The following is a 23,590-nucleotide window of genomic DNA, read 5'->3' as shown; positions in this document are numbered from 1 at the left end:
CTTCTCCAATATCTTTCCAAATATCTTTCCGAGATGGGGGACACAAGTTGTACCATACAAGGAAATCCCTAGAAACATTGTGGAAGAGATTCTTGCCACGATAAGATGGGGATCCACTAGAGGAGGAGGAAGTGGCATATCTGTTGGGTATTTCACTCACGCCTCACTTATGCCTACGCTCACATCGGAGTGTCGGAGATGAGTGGGACACTGGGGCACTTTTACTCTCGGTAGGAGAGGTTTTCCCCCCTAGACTTATGGTATTATTTCATATGTGCTTATGACACACACTTACCGACACTTACCGTGTTCGGGTGTGAACACCCCCCTACAACCCTAAGGTTTAAGGGTTTTACCTTGTACTTTCAGTTTACACTCTTTCAGACTATTGCATTGGGTGTCACTGCTTCACTCTCTACTGTCTACTGGTTTTCTGTGCTGACCTTCGATCATGTCCTCTCTCACATTTGGTATCAAAGAATTGGCTCTACTCTGCTGAGCTTGACACACCAATCTACTGTACGGGCCACGTCCTGACAACACAGCCCGTCAGTCTCGCAGGAGCCTACTCGGCAGCTTGCTAGCGCTGCCCGCCTTAGCAGCTCGTCTATGGTAAACATCTCCAGTGCCACCCGTCAGAGACAGCCTCTGCGCCACCCGCCAGACATCACACCCATCTGTACCCTCCTGCACCAGCGCCTGCCCCTGCGTGCTCACTGTTCTCGTCTGAAGACGTCTAGCTCACCCGGCTGAAACGCCTGTGCCACGCTTGCCAGCTGTCTCAAGCGTCCCCTGCGTTTGACCAACCGTCCCTCACTTCGCTCGTCGACTGCCAACTCGTCCCTGCTTGTCCATTTGCCCTACATCCTACCAGCTGCTGCACACTCCGCTCACCAACTTGCCTACAACGTCAATCGCCTCGCCCGCCAGCTTGTCTATGACGCGCGACGCCAGTCAACCCATTGAAGGCGTGCCTGACGGCTTTGCGTTTTTTTTGTATTTTTTTAAAAATAAATTAATCTCTTGCAATATCTGGAAGCAGGGATTCCCACGCCATAGACACAAAAGTCAACAAACGTGTTCGAGACACATTAAATGCAATTTCTAGACACATTCATTACAATTTTTTTGGGGCTTTTATGTTTTCTGGAAACATTGGCATACGCACTACAGTTACAGCTACTAACAGACTGTTTTGACAAACCCGAGGCAAGAAATTTTGGGGATTTTACTGGTGCAATGTTGCTAAACACTAATTGCACATTGGACTCCATGCATAACAGACAGTTTTGACAAAGTGTACCTCTGTACACTAATTGCAGAAAGTTATTTCCTGCAATTTATAGCAATTTTCAGATTTCTAGTGAGATTCTGCTTCGACATTGCTCTTTTCCATCTTTCTTTGGTAATTAAAAATCATGGCAAATCAGGGAGGAGATGTTTTCACCTATGTATCCAAGGAGGACAAATTCGATGGAAATAACTATTCGCTTTGGTCCTTCATGATAAAGAATGTACTTGTGGCAAAGAATCTTTGGGATTATGTCAGTGGAGAAGAAGCTCGACCTAGAGTTGTAGCTCCAACTACTCCTCCAAGAGGACGTGCACCACGGGCACCTCAGCCTGCTCCACTTCAGCTACTTCTCCAAAGAACACCAGCTCAAAAAGCATGGGATACACCAGATGCACAGGCTTTGTCGCTGATTGCATTGGCAGTTCAACGGTCAATCATCCCCCACATTCGTTCAGCAACTTCTTCACAAGAAGCTTCGCTAACTTTGGAGCAGATGTTTGTAGGCAAGAATGAGACTAGCATCTCTTTCTTAAAGAAAGAGCTACAGACATTGAAAATGGATAAAGGTGATTCCATTCAAGATCACTTGAACAAAATTTAGGACTTGCAAGAGCAACCCATGAATGTCGATGAGTACTATTCGGATGCACAGATGATATCTACCACTTTTAACTCATTACCTCCTTCGTACTTAGCTTTTCATACGGCCTTAAACCTCACCATGAGGATTGCCGTACAGCCAATCACTTTTCTTCAGTTAGTCAGTTTACTTCTAGAGGAGGAGCAAACATGGAGGAATAGTGGTGTGGATGCTATAGCCTCTAAGCAAGCTCTTATGGCTAGACAAAAGGGCAAAGGCAGCCAAGTAAAGAAAGCTCTGCAGAGTTCTAGGACTTCTGGCACATCACAGGCAAACAAAAAACAAGGAGGCACGCAAGCCAAAAAGAGCAAATGCCATTATTGCAAGAAGGGAAACCACTACATCAGTGAGTGCAGAAAGCGCATTGCCAAAGACAAGAAAAAGGAGTCAGGAATGTGTGTTTCTGATGCTCCTTCCACTGCTACTATGTCCACATCCTTTGTTGCAGACATGGACTATTGTTTTTACACATGCAGTTATGACACCTCTTGGGCAGATCGAGCATTCAACTCTACTAAGAATGCAAGCACTTGGTTTTTTAACAATGGTGCTTCTAAGCATATTACATCTCGTAGATATTTATTTGCATCTATTCATGCAGCTCCAGTTGGCAAGTCTGTATAGTGTGCCAACAATGCATCATACCCTGTTAGAGATATTGGGGAGATTGTGCTCACAGCCATTGATGGCTCTATTCTCTGCCTACAGGATGCTTTATTTGTGCCAAGCATAAAGAAGAATTTGCTTTCTATCTCTTCTTTGGCACGTTGTGGATTGTAGGTCACATTTGATGATGACCGATGCATGGTGACGGACAAAGAACACATGACTTTGGTCTTGACAGGCACTTTATGTCATGGATTATATGAGTTGGATGCTCTTTCAGTTGATCAGTCTCAGCGTATTTGACATCCACTCTTACTCTTACTATGATACAAGAAGAGTTATGGCATGCTAGGATGGGGCATGTGAACTTTGGCAACTTGATACTCTTACAGCGTACGCAGATGCTAGATGGATTACCTCCACTGGAGAGACCTGAGCGTGCGTACATGCTAGATGCATCCTTTTTCGTTTCCGCGTGATGTTGCTTTTCGAGCAACAGCCAAGTTGCAGTTAGTGCATTCAGTTGTATGTGGGCCTATGCAAACAAAGTCATTGGGAGGATGTTACTATTTTGTGACTTTTATTGATGACTTTACTCAATTTTGTTGGGTCTACTCTTTGGTCAAAAAATCAGAAGTGTATAATGCATTCTTGGCTTTTATTGCACTTGTTGAAAACCAATTTGGTTGTAAAATTAGGAATCTCCGTTTGGACCGAGGGGGGGAATACATGTCCTCTATGCTGAATTCCTTTTTGAAGCAGAATGGCATTGTCCATCAGTACACTACTGCTTATACTCCAGAATGGGGTTGCAGAGAGAAAGAATCGGTCACTCATGGAGATGGCCGAATGTATGCTGAAGGCAAAAAGCTTGCCTCATAGTTGCTGGATGGAAGCCGTCATCTGTGCTTGCCATGTTTTGAACAGATGCCCCACCAAAGCTTTGAAGAAAATTACACCTTTTGAGGCTTGGAACAACCGGAAACCCTCTGTTGGACACTTTCATAACTTTGGGTGCCTTGCATATGCACATATTCCAAAGGCACTCAGGAAAAAGTTCGATAACAAGAAAAAGGCGTTTGTCGGTAGGAATGTACTATTTGATGAAAAATCAGAATTGTCCCTGGCTGGTTTAGACACATATCAGGCTGCCCGTGATGTATTTGAAGGGATGCTGCCCATTACATTTGGTGATTCAGCTGGAGTTTTGGGAAGTAAACTCAATTCTCTTCCAGCTACTCCTTTGGAAAATGCAGAAAATCAGCCATTGGCTGATCTGAATATTCAACAAAGTGCTGAAGCTGCAATTCAGCAAGAGCTTATGCAGAGTCAAGAGGCAAGACAAATGCCTAGATGGTATTTAGAGACTATGAAAGATAGTCATCTGGATGCACCTGTGGCTGGTCGTCCTAGAAGGTAAGCTCGTCTGTATGATACTGCACATACCATGGAGTTCGTTATGGCAACAAGCACCTTTGATGATGAGGAGCCTGAATATTTTGAGGATGCACAATAGAGTGTGCATTGGATGGCAGCAATGAAAGCTGAATTGGATTCTATCACTAAGAATCAAACATGGGATTTGGTGTCTTTGCCATTTGGGAAGAAAGCCATTGGAACAAAATGGGTCTACAAGCTGAAACAGAATGCAGATGAATCCATTGACAAATACAAGGCAAGGCTTGTAACTAAAGGCTATGCACAGAAAAAAGGCATTGACTATGAGGAGACATTTGCTCCTACTTCTTGTAGGACGACCATCAGGTCTATGGTTGCTTTGGCTGCTCATTATGGATGGACTGTGCATCAGTTGGACATTAAAACTGCATTTTTACATGGGGAACTTCATGAGGAAGTATATGTACAACAGCCCATTGGTTTCACAGTTGAGGGCTTGGAACACTTGGTCTGCAAGCTGAAAAAAGCTTTGTATGGTTTGAAACAAGTTCCTAGAGCTTGATATTCAAAGATAGATGCTTTCTTGCTTAGCCAAGGGTTCATAAACAGCTCATCTGAATCTACCCTTTACGTATGTAAAAAGGGGCGATCCATGCTGATCATTTGTCTTTATGTTGATGATCCCTTGCTTACAAGGACACATGCTGATCAGATTTCAGCATTTAAACAAAATTTGCAGCAAACTGTTGACATGTCAGACTTGGGGTCGTTGCATTATTACTTGGGCATTCAGTTCATACATGATACTAGAGGTATCGGGTTATCACAGTCAAGATACATTGGTAAACTTCTTGATAAGTTTGGTTTAGAGGATTGCAAGCTAGTTTGTACACCAATGGAACCTCGACTTAAACTGTCATTACATGATGACAGTGATTTGTTTGATATACACATATATGCTCCAACAGTTTGATGTCTTATTTACTCATGCGACACTAGACCAGACATACAGTTTGCAGTTTCCGCCGTATGTAGATATATGCATCAGCCACACATGTCACATTGGCAAGTTGTTGAGTATGTCTTCCGTTATTTGCAGGATATTAGATCTTTTGGATTGCTTTATGCCAAGGGGGGACCACTGTAGTTACATGCTTACAGTGATTCTGATTGGGCTGGTGATTATGATTCACATCACTCCACTAGTGGCAATTGTTTCTTTCTTGGCTCGTCTTGCATATCTTGGCTTAGTAAGCAACAGTCCACTGTTGCCACATCATCATGTGAAGTTGAATACAAGGCAGCTTTCACTGCCACAGTTGAATGCATATGGATTAGACACGTGCTTGCTGATCTCGATGTATCTGTTACGGAGCCTACTTCTTTGTTCACTAACAATCAAAGTGCCATTGCAGTGGCACGGAATCCAACGTTTCATACACATACGAAACACATTGAGATACATTATCACTTTGTCAAAGAGAGGCTACATGTGTTAGATATGATCAATGCCCCACCCTCATTAGGTGCTACCAATGATCCATGGTGCTCAAAGTTGTAAGGCCCCCATTATGAGGAGAAGCCAAATGTGAGCCCGGACATTGGTTGGGTCCTGACTTGTTTATCAGATGAGGTCTATGTGACCGGATGGCAAAAAGGTGACTGTTGTGGGTCTAATCTTTGGGTTAGACGGAGTGGTTAAGATGGTAGCAACTCGAGGCACATTGCATTGAGTTGCGTGGTAAGGGAGTTAAAAGGGGCCCCTATTGCGTGGTAAGGGAGTTAAAAGGGGCCCGATGGTAAAGGGAATATTCCCTGGAATATTCCCTGGCCGACTAGTGGAGGCTCATATGGTAGGTCGGTCAGCAAGCCGACCTAACGACCTTCACGGGCTACAAAAGCTAAACCCCTTCGCAGCCATCACTCACTCATCTTTCACCCAGTCAGAGTTGTTGTTCCAGCTAGCCTTAAACTCTTCACCTATCTTCTGTCTAGATCGCCATCTAAGCTTCATACAGTGGAAGCGCACGGGTGGACAGAGCCATCTTTGTATCAGTTGTTTGGAGTTAAAGAATTTATTGATTCTCCTCTTATCTGTTGTGTACTCTCTATCTCTTTCTCAAATTCTGTTCGCTGCGCCGTGTTATATTTTACAACATGCAGGTGATATCAGCCTTGTCTATTGTCCTACCACCAGTAATGTGGCAGACATCTGCACCAAAGCTCTTCCTCGTGAAAAATTTGAAGCATTTCGCCATGCTTTAAAATTGATCTCCTTTGGTAGCGGATGATCCTTGTACTCTTGATCACTCTTCACTCCAGGGGGGTTTATTAGGTATTTCACTCACGCCTCAGTTACGCCTACTCTCACATCGGAGTGACGATGATCAGTAGGACACTGGAGCACTTTTTACTCTCAGTAGAAGAGGTTTTTTCCCCAAGACTTATGGTATTATTTCATATGTGCTTATGACACACACTTACGGGCACTTACCATGTTCGGGTGTGAACACCCCCATACAACCCTAAGGTTTAAGGGTTGTACCTTGTACTTTCAATTTACACTCTTTCAGACTATTGCATTGGGTGTCGTGCTTCACTCTCTACTGTCTACTAGTTTCTTGTGCTAAGCTTTGATCCTGTCCTCTCTCACAATATTGGCACCAACAACTATGGCTACTAATGAGGAAGCATCGAATATGAGCATATCAACTGATGCGGGTAAGGCCTCCACCATCGTTAGTTGGGGTTTCACATTTGCATCCGACTCCGACAAAGGACAAAAAGTGGAGGGTCATGTGGCATCGGACAGGCAATTCTCTCTCTCGCAAGCTCCTAGTCATGTGCATGGATTGGCTGCCTTTCTTAAAGAGAGGCAACGACTTGCGAACATTGAAATTGCACACATAGTGATTGAATACAATTTTGCATTCAATGTCCTAAAGCAAGAGCAATGGAAGAATATGGTTAACGCCATTCCCAATGTTGGTTTATGAGAAGGATGGACTAGTGTCACATATAATGACATGAGGACAAAAAAGATTGATGAAGAGAATGACAGAATTGATAGAGCCCTTGATCCTATTCAAGCCATATGGACAAAATATGGTTGCTTAATTTTTCTCACCGATGGATGGAGTGACCGTAAGAAACAGGGCATCATCAACATACTCATCTCATGTCCACTCATCACTTACATTTTACGGGCCGTAGACACCAGCAAGAGTGGGAGGAAAATGACAAGCACATTTATCTATCACCGCATTTGGCAAGCTATCATTGAGGTATACGTTGTCTTTTTATATTTGTTTCTTTCATAATTTTAAGTTTTGTATTATAATTTAATGATCATCATTCGTGATTCGTGAAGCCTCTCTCTTTATCTCTCTCTCTCTCTCTCTCTCTCTCTCTCTCTCTCTCCATAGGCGGATAAAGGGGATTATTGCTCGAACTAGAGCTAGGTCCTCCATACCCACATGAGGTTGTACCATTTGGAGCTCATTGATACTAGATAGAGCTCTATGTTTTACACATAGCCATAGTTAGTTTCCTTTCTTATTTTTCTTTGTGCTATATATTTTGCCCAAACAGTTGTATCCTCATACACATGATCGTAACTCACGGTCTCATAGGTCATTTTGGCCTTTTGTAGACGTTAATATATCATTTCTCTCTCTCTCTCTCTCTCTCTTTTGATTCTTGAATCTTTTGAGGCTCAACTCTCTCTCTCTCTCTCATAAGCCACTCGAATGTGATACAAGTTACCGACAATGCATCAAATTGTTGGCGTGTGGCCAATTTGCTTAAGGCCGAATTCCTGATAATTATGTAGACTCCATGTGTAAGTCATTGTTTGGCCTTGCTTGTAGAGAACATCGGGAAGCTCAAGTGGATGAAGAGCATCTTGGGTATTTGACTCATGCCTCACTTACGCCTACACTCATATGGGAGTGTTGGTGATCAGTAGGACACTGGGGCACTTTTTACTCTCGGTAGGAGAGGTTTCTTCCCCCAGACTTATGGTCTTATTGTCGTATGTACTTATGTGCTTATGTTACACACTTATGGGCACTTAGTGTGTGTCGGGTGTGAACACCCCCTACAACCCTAAGGTTTAAGGGTTGTACTTTGTACTTTCTAGTTACACTCTTTCAATCTATTGTCTTGGGTGCCGTGCTTCACCTGTCTCTCACTCCCACACTGTCTACTGAATCTCAGCTGCACCTCGATCCTTCCATCTCATATTTGGTATCAGAGCTCAGCTCCTGTCTGCAGTGTGCAGTCCTGACCGCACCCAAGCCACCTCTGCTCTGCGTCTGCTCCAAGTCGTCAGTCTTCAGCACGCCAGTGCTGTTCATCAATAGTCGCCAACGTCAGAGAGCCGCTCGCCTGCTGAGCGCTGCCCACCCGTCTGTCTGAAGCGTCGTCTTGTTCGTCAGGCGTCGCTTCCTGCCTCCAACTTACAGCGCAGACGTCACAACACACGTCCGCTCGCCAATTGCAACCGTCCTGCTCGTCAGTTTGCTGCCTGTTGTCCTGTTCGTCAGTGCCCAAACGGCCGCCCGTCTGCCCAGTCCACCTCAGCCACGGCCACCCGTTTCCTGCGCCGTATGTGTGAAGCGACGCCAACACCATCACGTCGTGTCCGCCCTTTGCAGTCCACGTCAGGTACATTTTAAACAAAAAAATTTAATTTTAGCCCAGAACAAAGCTCTGGAAGAGGAGGTTCATACACGGCAGGCACAGCATAGGATACATGAGATAAATTTGATGCAAATTTTTGGACTGGATCATCAGAAATTTTGGGGCTTTTGTGTATTTTGACGACAGTTGCATATGAACTGCTGGTATAGTCACAAAAAGACTGTTTTGACAGAAATTTTGCTAAAAAATTTGGGGATTTTGATATAACAGTGTTGCTGAGCACAGTTTGCACCTTGGGAAGCGTGCATTAAAAGACAATTTTTTGACAGAGTACGCCCTTGCACATTAATTGCAGAAGTGTGTTTGCTGCAATTTCTAGAAATTTGCAGATTTCCAATCAATACTGCTTTGACATTGCTCATTTTGTCTTTGGAAATTTGTCATCATGGCAAATCAGCGAGGTGATGTCTTTACATATGTATCCAAGGAAGACAGATTGGACGGAAACAATTATTCGCTATGGTCATTCATGATGAAGAATGTATTAGTGGCCAAGAATTTATGGGATTATGTTAGTGGAGAGGAAACTCGACTGGGAGTTGTAGCTCCCGTTACTCCTCCCCATGGCGCACGTGGACAACGGGGACCTCAGCCCGCTCCACCTCAGCCACTTCCTCCAATAACTGTAGCTCAAAAAGCTTGGGATACACGTGATGCACTGGCCTTGTCACTGATTGCTCTGGTAGTTCAGCGGTCCATCATACCTCACATCCGTTCGGCATCTTCTTCACGAGATGCATGGTTGACTTTGGAGCATATGTTTGCAAGAAAAAATGAGACTCGGATCTCTTTCTTGAAGAAAGAATTGGAAACTTTGAAGATGCATGAGGGTGATTCTATGCACGATCACTTAAATAAGATTCAGGACTTGAGAGAGCAGCTCATGAATGTAGATGAGTATTTTTTGGATGCACAGTTGATATCCGCCACCTTGAATTCCTTACCTCTTTCATACTCGTATGTGCATACTGCATTGAACCTCACCATGAGGATTACTGAGCACCCACTCACTTTTATTCAGCTGGTTAGTTTGCTTCTAGAGGAGGAGCAAACAAGGAAAAATAGTGCTGTGGATGCTATAGTCTCTGAGCAGGCTTTTGTGACAAGACAGAAAGGCAAAAACAGCAAGGTCAAAAATGCTCCACAAAGTTCTGGCACTTCGGGCACATCACAAAATTAGACACAAGGAGGAATGCAAGCTAAAAAAGAAAAATGTCACTATTGTAAGAAGCCCGGCCACTATATCACTAAGTGCAGGAAGCGCATTGCCAAAGAGAAGGAGTCAGGAATGTCTGTTTCTACTACTCCTTCCACTGCTAGTGAGTCCGCGTCCTTTATTGTGGACAAGGCTATTGTTTTTACACTTGCAGTTATGACATCTCTTGGGCCGATAGAGCACTTAGCTCTACAGAGGATGCTGACACTTGGTTCTTTGATAGTGGTGCTTCTAGACATATTACATCTCGCTGAGATTTGTTTGCTTCAGTTAGTGCCCCTCCCATTGGGAAATCGGTACAGTGTGCCAATAATGCATTATACCCTGTTCGTGGTATTGTGGAGATTCAGCTCACAGCCATTGATGGCTCTATTCTCCACCTGCAGGATGCTTTGTTTTTGCCTAGAATCAAGAAAAATCTGCTCTCTATTTCTTCTTTGGCACGTTGTGGTTTGCAGGTCACATTTAATGATGACCGTTGCATGGTTAGAGATAAAGAACACATGACTTTGGTCTTGACAGGATCTTTGTGTCATGGTTTATATGAGTCGGATGCTCTTTCAGTACATCAGACACCATACTTGACATCCACTCTTACTCCTGCTATGATAGAGGCGGAGTTATGGCATGCTCGTTTGGGGCATATAAACTTTGGCAGCTTGATGCTTTTGCAATGTACTCAGATGCTGGATGGCTTACCTCTCTTGGAGAGACCTCCTGAGCACTTATGTGAGGGATGCATTTTAGGGAAAATGCATCATTTCTCATTTCCTCGTGATGTTGCTTTCAGAGCAACGACCAGATTGCAGTTGGTGCATTCAGATGTTTGTGGGCCTATGCAAACAATGTCATTGGGCAGTTGTTATTATTTTGTGACATTCATTGATGACTTTACACGTTTTTGCTGGGTCTACTGTTTGAAAAAGAAGTCAGAAGTGTATGATGCATTTTTGGCTTTCCGTGCACTTGTTGAAAATCAATCTGGATGCAAAATTAAGACTCTCCGTTCGGACCGAGGGGGGGAATACATGTCCTCTTTGCTGAATTCCTTTTTGCAACAGAAGGGCATAGTCCATCAATATACTACAGCCTATACTCCACAGCAGAATGGGGTAGCAGAGAGAAAGAATCGGTCACTCATGGAGATAGCCAGATGTATGCTGAAGGCAAAAAGCTTGCCTCATAGTTTTTGGATGGAAGCAGTCATTGTGTTTGCCATATTTTGAACAGATGCCCTACCAAAGCCTTGAAGACCATCACACCTTTTGAGGCTCGGAACAGCTGTAAACCTTCTGTTGGTCACTTTCGTACCTTTGGGTGTCTTGCCTATGCCCATATTCCGCAGGTACTTAGAAAAAAGTTGGACAACAAGGCTGTTAAGTGCATTTTTATGGGATATAGCAATGAAAGCAAAGGCTACAGACTCTATGATCCCATTACAAAGAAGGTTTTTGTCAACAAGGATGTTGTTTTTGATGAAAAATCAGAATTATCCTTGGCTGGTTTGGACACATATTAGGCTGCCCGTGATGTTTTTGAAGGGCTGCTGCCCATTACTTTTGGTGATTCAGCTGGAGCTTCAGAAAATGAACCTAATGTTCAGCCAGCTGCTCCTATGGAAAGTGCAGAAATTCAGCCATTGGCTGATCGGAATATTCAGCATCATGCTGAAACTGAAATTCAGCAAGAGCTTGCACACAGTCAAGATGCTAGACAACTACCTAGATGGTATTTGCAGACTATGCAAGATAGTCCTTTGGATGCACCCATGGCTGGTCGTACTAGAAGGCAAACTCGTTTGCATGATTCAGCACATACCATGGAGTTTATTATAGCAGCAAGTACTTTTGATAATGAAGAGCCTGAATGTTATGAGGATGCACAACACAGTGTGCATTGGATGGCAACTATGCAAGCTGAATTAGATTCTATTACTAAGAATCAAACTTGGGATTTGGTGTCCTTGCCATTTGGGAAGAAAGCCATTGGAACGAAATGGGTCTACAAACTGAAAAGGAAAGCAAATGGATCCATTGATAAATACAAGACACGGCTTGTAGCTAAAGGCTACGCACAGAAAAAGGGCATTGATTATGAGGAGACATTTGCTCCTACTTCCCGTATGACGACCATCAGGTCTATGATTGCTTTGGCTGCACATTATCATTGGACAGTGCATCAACTAGATATCAAGACTGCATTTTGACATGGGGAACTTCAGGAGGAAGTTTATGTACAGCAGCCCATTGGTCTTGCAGTTGAAGGCTCTGAACATTTGGTATGCAAGCTCAAAGAGGCACTATATGGTTTGAAACAAGCTCCTAGAGCTTGGTATGCAAAAATAGATGCTTTCTTGCTTGGTCAGGGGTTTCTAAACAGCTCATCTAAGTCTACCCTTTACGTATGTAAAGAAGGGGGATCTATGCTGATTATATGTCTTTATGTTGATGACCTTTTCCTCACTGGAACACATGCCGATCAGATTTCAGCATTCAAACAAAATTTGCAGCAAACTTTTGACATGTCTGACTTGGGAGTTTTGCATTACTACTTGGGCATCCAATTCATACATAATGCTCGAGGTATTGGGCTATCACAGTCAAGGCATATTGGGCAGCTTCTTGAGAAGTTTGCCTTACAAGATTCCAAGCCAGTTTGTACCCCCATGGAACCTGGACTGAAACTGTCATTACATGATGACAGTGATTTGTTTGATATACATACATATGCTCCTGCAGTTGGATATCTTATCTATCTATGCAACACTAAGCCATACATACAGTTTGCAGTTTCAGCTTTGAGCAGGTATATGCATCAGCTGCGTATGTCACATTGGCAAGCTGTCAAGCGTGTTTTTCGCTACTTGCAGGGTACTCGATCTCTTGGGTTGCTTATGCCAAGGGGGGACTACTGCAGTTACATGCTTACAGTGATTCTGATTGGGCTGGTGATTTTGATACACGTCACTCCACTAGTGGCAATTGTTTCTTTCTTGGCTCTTCTTGCATTTCTTGGCTTAGCAAGAAACAATCCATTGTTGCCACATCGTCATGTGAAGCTGAATACAAGGCAGCTTTCACTACCATAGTTGAATGCGTATGGCTTAGACGCTTGCTAGCTGATTTGGATGTATCTGTTACGGAGCCTACTCCTTTGTTCACTGACAGTCAGCGTGCCATTGCAGTGGCACGGAACCCAGTGTTTCATGCTCGCACGAAACACATTGAGATCCATTATCACTTTGTCAGAGAGAGGCTACATGCAGGTGATATCGGCCTTGTCTATTGTCCTACCACCTGTAATGTGGCAGACATCTTCACCAAAGCTCTTCCTCGTGACAAATTTGAAGCATTTCGCGATGCTTTAAATTTGATATTCTTTGGTGGTGGATGTTCCTTGTACTCTTGATCACTCTTCACTCCAGGGGGGGTTTGTTGGGTATTTGACTCACGCCTCACTTACGCCTACGCTCATATGGGAGTTGTCAATGATCAGTAGGACACTGGGGCACTTTTTACTCTCGGTAGGAGAGGTTTTTCCCCCCAAACTTATGGTCTTATTGTCGTATGTACTTATGTGCTTATGTTACACACTTATGGGCACTTCGTGTGTGTCGGATGTGAACACCCCCTACAACCCTAAGGTTTAAGGGTTGTACTTTGTACTTTCTGGTTACACTCTTTCACTCTATTCTCTTGGGTACCGTGCTTCACTCTGTCTCTCACTCTCACACTGTCTAATGAATCTCAGCTACACCTCGATCCTTCCATCTCACAGAGCATGGTCTACAAAGCTACATCAGTTGTCATCCTCTTCACGGTAAAGATGAGGGTGTTTGTGATGTATTGCGAGCATAGCACAGTTGAGTTGAAGAAGCCTTTATTAACTCGGTTTGCTTACATATGTTTGTTGCTCAAGCACCTTTATGAGGTGCGGTCCAGAGACAATGGTGTTCACTCTATGGAATGAGTAGGATGAGCATGAAACAGAGTAGACCAAACCCATGCAGCACTTAGTGCCTCAATGAGTAATTTTGGCAGAAATTCCATGCCACTATCATTGTCATGGATTCCTTTTATAGGACGTTACGTATGAGTGATTGCAAGGGGTCCACCATGGGCCTTCTCACTCACTTCTTTAGAGCGGCATTGGTAGAGGCATATGCTTGCACAGTGATCACAGAGACACAGCCCACACATGTTTTAAAGGTATTAAAGAGGAGATGGACATGGATGCATAAGCCCATCCATGGTTTTACGGCATTGATACGTCCAACCTAGAAGTCATTGGCCGTCATGGACGATAGAGAGCTCCATTCAAACCAACATGTATATTTGACTCATATGGTCTCTATGGATGACCACAACACAATGTTGGAGAAGCTAGGACGCTATGAGGATCAGAGAGGGCATGTGGCTTTTACTGTTGAGAAGTAAGCATGTGAACTCTCCTTATATGGGAGAGAATAAGGGTAGCTAGGTGTAACTTTACTGGAGGATAGAGGGCCAAGGGGAAACCCTAACCCTAACTCCTCTAGAGGCTATATAAACTGCCTAAAGTGCACCCTCACAGTTGAGGAGAGTGTACTAGTTGTACCTTGAACAACTAACTAAGCAAGATCTTCTTCTTGTACTTGAGCTCTCTCTCTCCCTCTTGTGCACACTCTCTCATGTTTCCAGCTCACGTTTTCCACATTTACCTCTCCTACTTGTTAGAAGAGAGAGTCATTTATGAAGCCTCTATTTTGATGGCAAAACTTTGGATACATACTAGAGACCCTTCAGCCCTTAGCCATAACGGTCATTAATAAAAATTCAAATATTTCTGATTTATGAATTGGGACTGATCATAATTATTGAGCATTGATTTTATATTCATTTCCACTCCATATGAACCCCAAAATCACAACAAAACCCCTAAAATTTATCATTTTCATGAAAATTGCACAATTGCAGGTTTTGTGTGTTTTGATGTAAATTATTAAATGACTAAATTTTCTAGTTTTCTTCAAGATTTCTAATAAATTTCAGCATTTTCAATCAAAGAAATCCATTTACAAACAATTTCATCAAACATCTTTCATAAAACGAATGAATGTCGCTCTTCAAGTGCATGTGAGAGAAATTGGAGTATCTATTCTCTCATTCATATGAAGATTCGCAATCGGCTTAGCACACAACAATTAGAGCAGCTAGTCTATTGTTGCACTAACTTATGCATGATGAGGGCTATAATGAGCATGGGTAGTCCAAAGCTGGCAAATACTTTACCATAAAATGTAAAATTTATTGTTTTAAACTCCTTTACAATTTAGTATTTACAATGTCATGTGCATCCCATGGCTGAATGTTGATACATTCAAGTTGATGGGTGACACTCTTCCAAGTGTACATCAAGAGGTGGATGAGGAGGAGGTGATGATCTTTGCAGAGATCTATGGAGAGCTTATAGCAACAGATACTCATGACACTCGCAATCTGTGTGCTTGTGGGCAAGGAGTTCGAGCAGGTGGTAGCAAGGACATGGTCATTCAATGCCCTCTAATATCAAGAAGGGGTGGTTCAAGTAGCTAGCAAACATATGTGAGGTGGGACTCTAGTAGATCCCATCATGTGCCTCATGATGACACCCCCCCCCCCCCCCCTCCCCTACCTACACAATTGGCACCTAGGGAGCCATCATTTGATGATGATGGTAACCTCATCAATAAGGATGAGTGTAAGAGTGTCTCATCATCCGATGCTGAGTCATATTTAGACTCTTTTGATGAGCTCTCAGATGGTTTTGATGATCATGATAGTAATGTCTCATCATCATCCACTATTGTTGCCTCTATCTCCTGACTCTAGTGATCAGCATTTGGTGTTTTTCTCGTCTTCTGATACTCCAATTGGTCACAGCCCTTAGAATCCCTCTCTGGTGAACGTCACTCTTTGACAATCCATTGCACTGCCCTTGGGCATTCTGTACACTCTTACCTTCATTTACAGCAGTCATTCACTTTAGAGTTTCTTCTCTCTGTGTTTGAGTTTTGCATGTCACTAAGAGGCATGAATAACCGTGCTACCATGAGATATGCCAATCTTTTCTATGAAAAATTTAGCAATATCTCGACACGGATGACTCTGTACACATAGGGCTTGCAAAAGGGTTAGCCTCAAAGCAACCATATGCACGTTAACATCCAACAAAGCTGCACCCCCCATCCTTTTGGGAGTAGTCATATGGTGCCACGAAATCCACACCTATCCCAAATGATTGCCTTTCTTTTTCCACAACATGAATTTGATAGGCTGAACCAATTCCAAAAGGGACTTCTTAATCGAAGGAAGCAGAGGCAAAAAAAACGAAATCATACTAATCATAATACATTGAACAACTTTAAGTCGGACATATAGAGACCAGCCTTGAGATTTCCAGTACATAAACCTATCATGAATTCGGGAGCCCATCCAATCTAGCAAGGCACGAGGGGCTACCTCCACACCAATAGGATATCCCAAGTGTCTGGTTATATTTCCCCTTGAGATCACAATATCATGCCAGCCCAATGCCTGTAGATCCTTCTCCATACAAGAGAGAAGAGTAGACCCCATTGCACTTTTTGCATCCATTCCTAGATCATCCTCTTCATCTCCATCTAAGACACTTCTCCATCTCATCAATTGTTTCGTGAGCAGAGATCTATTGATGGAAGCACGTGATAGTGGCCACATCCTTGGTTTTCCCTAATTTAGTCTTCCGCTGCATTCACTCATGCACATACTTATTGCACATTTCATTTAGCTTTACTTTTCTATTTTGTTTTGCTTTGAAGCATCTCACTACTAACCTCTGTTTTACAGATTTCAATCTCTCTTGTAGGGTGGTATATTTGAGTCCATCTAGGACCACTTCTCCATCTCATCAAGCATTTCATTAGCGGAGATCTACTAATGGAAGCACACGATAGTGGCCACATCCTTGGTTTTTCCTTCCTTAGTCTTCCATTGTATTCACTAATACACATTCATTGCACATTTCATTTAGCTTTACTTTTCTATTTTGTTTTGGTTTGAAGCATCTCACTACTAACCTCTGTTTTGCATATTCTAATCTCTTGTAGGGTTGTGTAATTGAGTGCAAGGCTAATATGCAGGTTTGTATCGGTCCTTCTTGGCCTAGAGACATGGGATGCACACCATTCCTTTCACGGTTTCACCTTCCTAGGAGATTTTCTTTTCTGCTAGCATGGAGACTTCCCCTCCCAAGGAAGATCGTGCAACATCTTTCTTGATGCTATCATGGCGATGACTTCTACCTTCCTCTTCCAATCAAGGTGCTTCATCCTAATCTTCATCTATCATCATGGTTCTTGGCAGCACATGAAGACTAACATCATGCTCCTCTTCCTCCCTCGACCTCGAAATCCAAGGTTGAGAAGCAGTTCCTACTCTTTCTTGGTATTCAACATGATTTAGCAGTTGTCTTCAACATTGGCCTCCCTTCCATGTTGTACCTCCCCCTTTGCATTGCATCATCATCATCATCTGTATAAAAGGGCACTTGGGCAAGTAAACAATTTCTCCATGAGGGACACTATCCAAATGGCACTTGTTGCATGCACATTCTCATCATGTAGCATGCCACTCTAGGCATATCATTGTGCAGAGAAGTCCTAAGTGGATCACGAGCTATCTCCACCAGTAGTTCTTCATCACCTTACTACCACCTCATCATATTTCTTCATCCTTTTCCATGTCATCGATACCCTTCAGTAGTTGGGTTAGCTTGTTTGTTTTGTGATGTGTTGGATCTAACCATCCCTTTTTATTCTCCCCATGAGGCATAGTTACTTGAAACGCTGCAAATCATATCTATTCTTCCAACAAAAGGTTCAATGTGGTTCTATTGGCCTTTGCAAATCCTAGTAGGCCACTACACAACCGATGAGCACCCTTGTCCAATCATCCACTTCAAAGTTCTCTTTCTTCTCTATTTGTGTTTGTCTTTTTGCATTTTGAGCTTTAAGGTTTGTGTTTTGTGTTTTCTAGTTTTACATTTTGCATTTAGGGTTTGCTTTATTGCATTACTATCTGAGTTATTTTGTTTTAGTTGTGTTCTTGCAAACCCTAGCATATCTTCACAGATCCACCATTGCACAATCCACCCATTGTAAGAGGAAAACCAGATTGAAGCTCAGCTGGAGAGTACAATTAATAACGTAGAGTGTGTGAGCATGCCACCCAATGCAATAATCTAAAGTGCAACGTGCAAGTACAAAGTACAACCCTTAAACCATAGGATTGTAAGAGGGTGTTTCCACCCGAAGAATGTGAAACACAATAACTGCCTAAAACTTTGTAATATAGGCACATAAAATAAAAGAAATAAATCTGGGGGAAAAGACCTCTCGTACGGAGAGTAAAAAGTGCCCCAATGTCCTATTGAAGATCACCGACACTCCTATGTGAGTGTAGGCCTAAGTCGAACCCAATTAACCCCCCCTGCACAGGCTGCCTAGCTGATGTCATTACTGCCCCACACATACAGCCTTACGACGCCTTCATCCTCATTATCAAAGCTGTGTTTTACAGCCACCTGCCGTGTTTTTCTGCTATCCATAATTCTGACATCTGACCGATTGTGGAGGACTGCATTTTGCTCCATCTACTGCCATTGGCAATATCATCCAACGCTGCTGCTGCTGCATTTTGTGATCCATCACAAGTATGATACACACTCAGAGCTGTTGCCGGGTCTCTGACACCACTCACAGCTCACCTCATCCCTGGCTTGAGGCCCCTCTATCATAACCAGCATATTATTCATTCATTCATTTGAATATTCTATATCTTGAGTTCCACATTGTGTTTGTCGTAAATTTTGTGTTTCTCTATCTATGCTCAAGCATTTCCTTATAACTAGTTTCTATGATCGGAATCAGATCTGATCCAACAATCTGCTGGAATACTATTGCTTGGAGTATGTTTGTTCCTGGATTTTGCTAAGAGGGTCCCATTGCCAAGGGGTAGGAGAGGACTGAAGAAGAAATGAATGAAGAGCTGCCAAGAGGAGGAAGAAGCTTTTCGCTCCCTCCCCTTTATAGAAGTTTTTTGTTTTCCTTCAGAGAAAAGTGAAATTTCTATTAACACACCTCAACAAAGTGTCCCAAGGCCAAAACCAATTACAAAGCAGCAGAACTGGAGCTCAGCTGGCTGTAACAGGGTGCAGCTTGACAACCACTAACTCTCCATAATTACACTTTTTAACCAATACAAGCTTTCTGACTGGCAGCTGATCAGAGAGGAGATATCCCATCAAGGGCATTACTGCTCAGCAGGAAAGGTTGGAAAAGTAAGAAGCTACCATTATGCCAATAAATCTTACTGCTCCTGAAGAGAGGAGGCTTTGCTTCCAAAAACTACAGACCCTGCCACAACCCAAACTGTTGTTTCAGATGGTGAGAACCATGGCATTCACACAACATAGTAGCAGCAAGTACAAAGCTGGAATGGCTTAGCTGGGAAACTCAATAGAAGAGTACAAAGATCACTAAACAATTTGATATATTTATAACATTTATATCAGCAAAAAAGCAATATTCAATGATGGTTTAGAGTGTGTCAAACACCAAATCTTGATGTAAGTAGAAAGGCATCATTTCTAGATTAGATCAGCAGCACTGATAGTAATTCATTCATTCACTTTGACAGAACAGGATAACTTTATTCTCTGAGGACTGTTCATTATGAGGTGTCATACCAAAGCACATCAGCACAAACTGGACATGATAAATTGATGATCTGTTTAGATAGTCAACCTCATGAAAACCAGCAGAAACATTGTGGCGAACACGTGTTGATGGGTCTTGCACTAGCTGTTGGTATGTTAGATGCAGTGTCATTGCATACTTACGGCCTCCAATAGATTTCAACACAGCAGGAAAATTGTAAGCGCATAGCTGCATGAGAAAATCATTGCAACCATATATTGTCATTAACAGCCACAAGGCATGTTCTTCATGGTGACCCAAATCACCTCAATGTAAAACAAAAAGGTTCATACCTGCCGCACTTCCTCACTTGAATGACGTGAGAGTGATTTGTAGGAATCGATAAAAAGTTGAATGTCTTCCTCAGATAAATCAGGAGCCATCTAACAAGAACAATGAAAAGCACATTGTAAGCATGTGAGTCACAAATGAAGATTAATCAAGGTACATCAGCATTCAAAGTACCTTTAATATGAGATCGCCAAACAAATGAGCAAGAGGTAACAACATTTTTGCATCATTCTGACCACAAAGCCTATGGAAGTGTGGAAAAATATTTAATTTCAGAGATCATATGATGATCATCATACAGAAAAGGTATATATACAACCAAAAGATCATCAAATTGAGGTTCAGATCGCACGAGTGGAGAACAGGAAGAATTTTCAGCCGTTTCACATCAGATGGAAGAGAATCAAGCATCTCTACTAAGCTTGTAAGTGCAGCAGAATGCACTGCAGCCTCTTCATCCTTTAAGAGCTCATACAACTCTGGTAAAACAGTTTTCTGCAACATATTGGAAAAGATATTTCAGTGTTTACAAGCCTTGAGTATAAACAATGCCAGAAACATGATAACCTGGAAAGAGGAAAGCGGTATCCACTTCTTTGTCCAAAGGAGGCTTAAATGTGAGAAATGCACTAAAAAAACAGAGGATTAACAATCTTTGGGCCACAATCACCAACACCATGTATAAGGGTATATCCACAATTTAATTCACTCTTCAATGACTTTGATGTCCTCAGCAAAGTATTCTCTTTGGACATAATGATCTCAAAGCAAACTCTCAACATTAGCATCACAATCCTCTATAACTCCAAAGCAAGTGGCCAAGTAGAAACCCTCAAATCACCTTCAGAGAGATCTCAACTCAAAAATCTCACAACATGCAAGGACAACTCCACGAGTCGCATCATACATCCATGAACACCCTTGCAATTATTAGGCCTTTGACACCGGCATGTACTACCTTTTTCAACTCTTCAGTTCCATGAATACTTTGTCATCAACATCACCACCTCAAACTTCACCTTCTGGATCTTCAAGACCCTGGCCTACAGTCGTATCAGCTCCACCAAACACAATGCTTTGATGCTTCTCACATCCTCTTCACCTTTGCAGCACTCATGCCACCCTACCTCACTTTCTTCTCCTCATAGTCCTTGTCATTCCTCCACATATCGCAGCTGCTATGTCTCCATATATACCCCTCGTGGTGCCCATAAAGCACTTCGCTTAAGATTCCTCAAGTTTTCTTTTGCTTTTTGTCATCAATAAGGTCACAGTCACCATCAACAAAGCAGCACCGCTATGTAGGTCCCCTGCTTTTCCTCCACTGCCCGAATTGGCACTATTCAAATCTGCCACCCCCCACAGACATCATTGCTTTTGTGTCACCTAATCATTGTTGGTTCTCATTGCTATCATCAACATCATCATTTTGCTCTCTTCCTTGGAGAACAAATCATATACATGCTTTTCCACCACCTTATCCACATGCAAACTTCTTGGCAAGGTAGTCAGGTATGATCCCTTTGTTCCATCCAGTCCGTGGACTTAGTACAGTACTGAACGTACACATAAAAATGTCTAGTAAAATCCACTGTTTCATATGGTCATTAAGAAATACCTAGAAATTTAAAAGTCAGGCTGCTAAATATTACTTGTTTTAACACGAGAGTGGTTATCCATAAGATAGAGTGTCAAAAGACATTATCCATCTATTGGGTATTTGACTCAAGCCTCACTTACGCCTAGGCCCATATGGGAGTGTTGGTGATCAGTAGGACACTGGGGCACTTTTTACTCTCAGTAGGAGAGGTTTTTTCCCCCAATTTTATAGTCCCATTTTCGTATGCGCTTATGTGCTTATATTACACACTTATGGGCACTTACCGTATTCGGGTGTGAACACCCCCTACAACCCTAAGCTTTAAGGGTTGTACTTTGTACTTTCATGGACACACTCTTTCAGTCTATTCTCTTGGGTGTCGTGCTTCACTTTGTCTCTCTCACTCTAACACTGTCTACTGCACTCTCAGCTGCACCTCGATCCTCCCACCTCACATTTGGTATCAGAGCTCAGCTCTGAGCTCACCACCAGTCTGCAGTCTGCAGTCTCCCACCAGTTCTGCCCCAGTGTCGCTAGTCTGCAGTCGACACGGGTGTCGACTGTACCTTCCCAGTCCTGCCTGCGCTGAGTAGCCAGCGCACAGCTCCACCCGCCATCGTCAGCTCCAGACACCTGCACAGAACCACCCGCCAGTTGCAGCGCGCCACCAGCAGACGTCTTCAGTCCAGGAGCAGTCTCATCTGCCCAGCGTGCCACCTGTGCACAGCGCGCCATCTGCCCCACAGCACGCTAGTCCTGCCTGCGCGCGCCACTGGCCTGCACGAGCCATCTGTCCGTGTGACGCCGCCTCCTGTACCTGCAGAAGCCCGCCATCAGGTTTGCCAGCCTGTTCCTGTGCGCAGACGTAGCCTAGGGATCCGTGCACATCGTCAGTCAGCTGCAATCATTCTGCAGGGGTAACATTTTGCATTTTTTATTTCAAACACAGGAGTCCGCACAGCAGCAGGGTCAATTTTGTGCATTGGGACACGTGCCTGTGTCTGTAACAGAGCAGCAGCAGGATCAGTTTTTCTGCATTGGGACACGTGCTTGTGTCTGTGACAAAGACACAATAAATGCACATTCTGGGGTATTTGTAACATAAATTTTGGCAGAAATTTTGGGGATTTTGACATTACAGTGTTGCTGAGCACTGTTTGCACCTTGGGAAACGTGCATTAGAGACAGTTTTTGACAGAGTACACCCTTGCACATTAATTGCAGAAGTGTGTTTGCTTCAATTTCTGGAAATTTGCAGATTTCCAGCCCTTACTGCTTTGACATTGCTCATTTGTCTTTGAAAATTTGTCATCATGGCAAATCATGGTGGTGATGTATTTACCTATGTATCCAAGGAAGACAGATTGGATGGAAACAATTATTCGCTATGGTCATTCGTGATGAAGAATGTATTAGTGACTAAGAATTTATGGGATTATGTTAGTGGAGAGGAAACTCGACCGGGAGTTGTAGCTCCCGTTACTCCTCCTCAAGGGGCACGTGGACAACGGGGACCTCAGCCCGCTCCACCTGAGCCACTTCCTCCAATAACTGCAGCTCAAAAAGCTTGGGATACATGTGATGCACAGGCTTTGGCAGTTTAGCGGTCCATCATCTCTCACATTCGTTCAGCATCTTCTTCACGAGATGCATGGCTGACTTTGGAGCATATGTTTGCAGGAAAGAATGAGACTCGAATCTCTTTCTTGAAGAAAGAGTTAGAGACTTTGAAGATGAATGAGGGTGATTCTATGCAGGATCATTTGAATAAGATTTAGGACTTGCGGGAGCAGCTCATGAATGTAGATGAGTACTTTTCGGATGCACAGCTGATATCCACCACCTTGAATTCCTTACGTCCTTTGTACTTGTCTTTTCATATTGCCTTGAACCTCACCATGAAGATTGCTGAGCACCCACTCACTTTTATTCAACTGGTTAGTTTGCTTCTAGAGGAGGAGCAAACAAGAAAAAATAGTGGTGTGGATGCTATAGTCTCTGAGCAGGCTTTTGTGGCAAGACAGAAAGGCAAAAACAGCAAGGTGAAAAATGCTCCACAGAGTTCTGGTACTTCTGGCACATCACAG

General features: G+C 43.1%; 1 protein-coding gene across 3 annotated transcripts in view; it reads right to left on the bottom strand.

The window, feature by feature from the left end:
- The window catches only part of LOC148034443 (uncharacterized), a 355,106-nt gene that overhangs the window by 146,588 nt on the left and 184,928 nt on the right, over positions 1–23,590 (bottom strand). For 2 of the 3 annotated variants that reach the window (XM_087679378.1, XM_087679379.1), the window contains exons 9-12: positions 20,256–20,398; positions 20,078–20,147; positions 19,906–19,995; positions 19,661–19,801 (exon numbers count right to left, since the gene is read on the bottom strand). In XM_087679378.1, the coding sequence (XP_087535504.1) occupies positions 19,661–19,801; positions 19,906–19,995; positions 20,078–20,147; positions 20,256–20,398 (444 nt within the window). The remainder of the gene's footprint in view (positions 1–19,660; positions 19,802–19,905; positions 19,996–20,077; positions 20,148–20,255; positions 20,399–23,590) is intronic. The other variant, XM_087679380.1, reaches the window with a different exon arrangement.

The sequence above is a fragment of the Lygodium microphyllum genome, chromosome 6 (genome assembly GCF_053477565.2).
Source record: "Lygodium microphyllum isolate KBCC chromosome 6, Lygodium_microphyllum_v1.1.10, whole genome shotgun sequence".
NCBI lineage: Eukaryota > Viridiplantae > Streptophyta > Polypodiopsida > Schizaeales > Lygodiaceae > Lygodium > Lygodium microphyllum.
The sequence above is the reverse complement of the archived record's forward strand: the minus strand, read 5'-3'. Positions and strand labels throughout refer to the sequence as shown.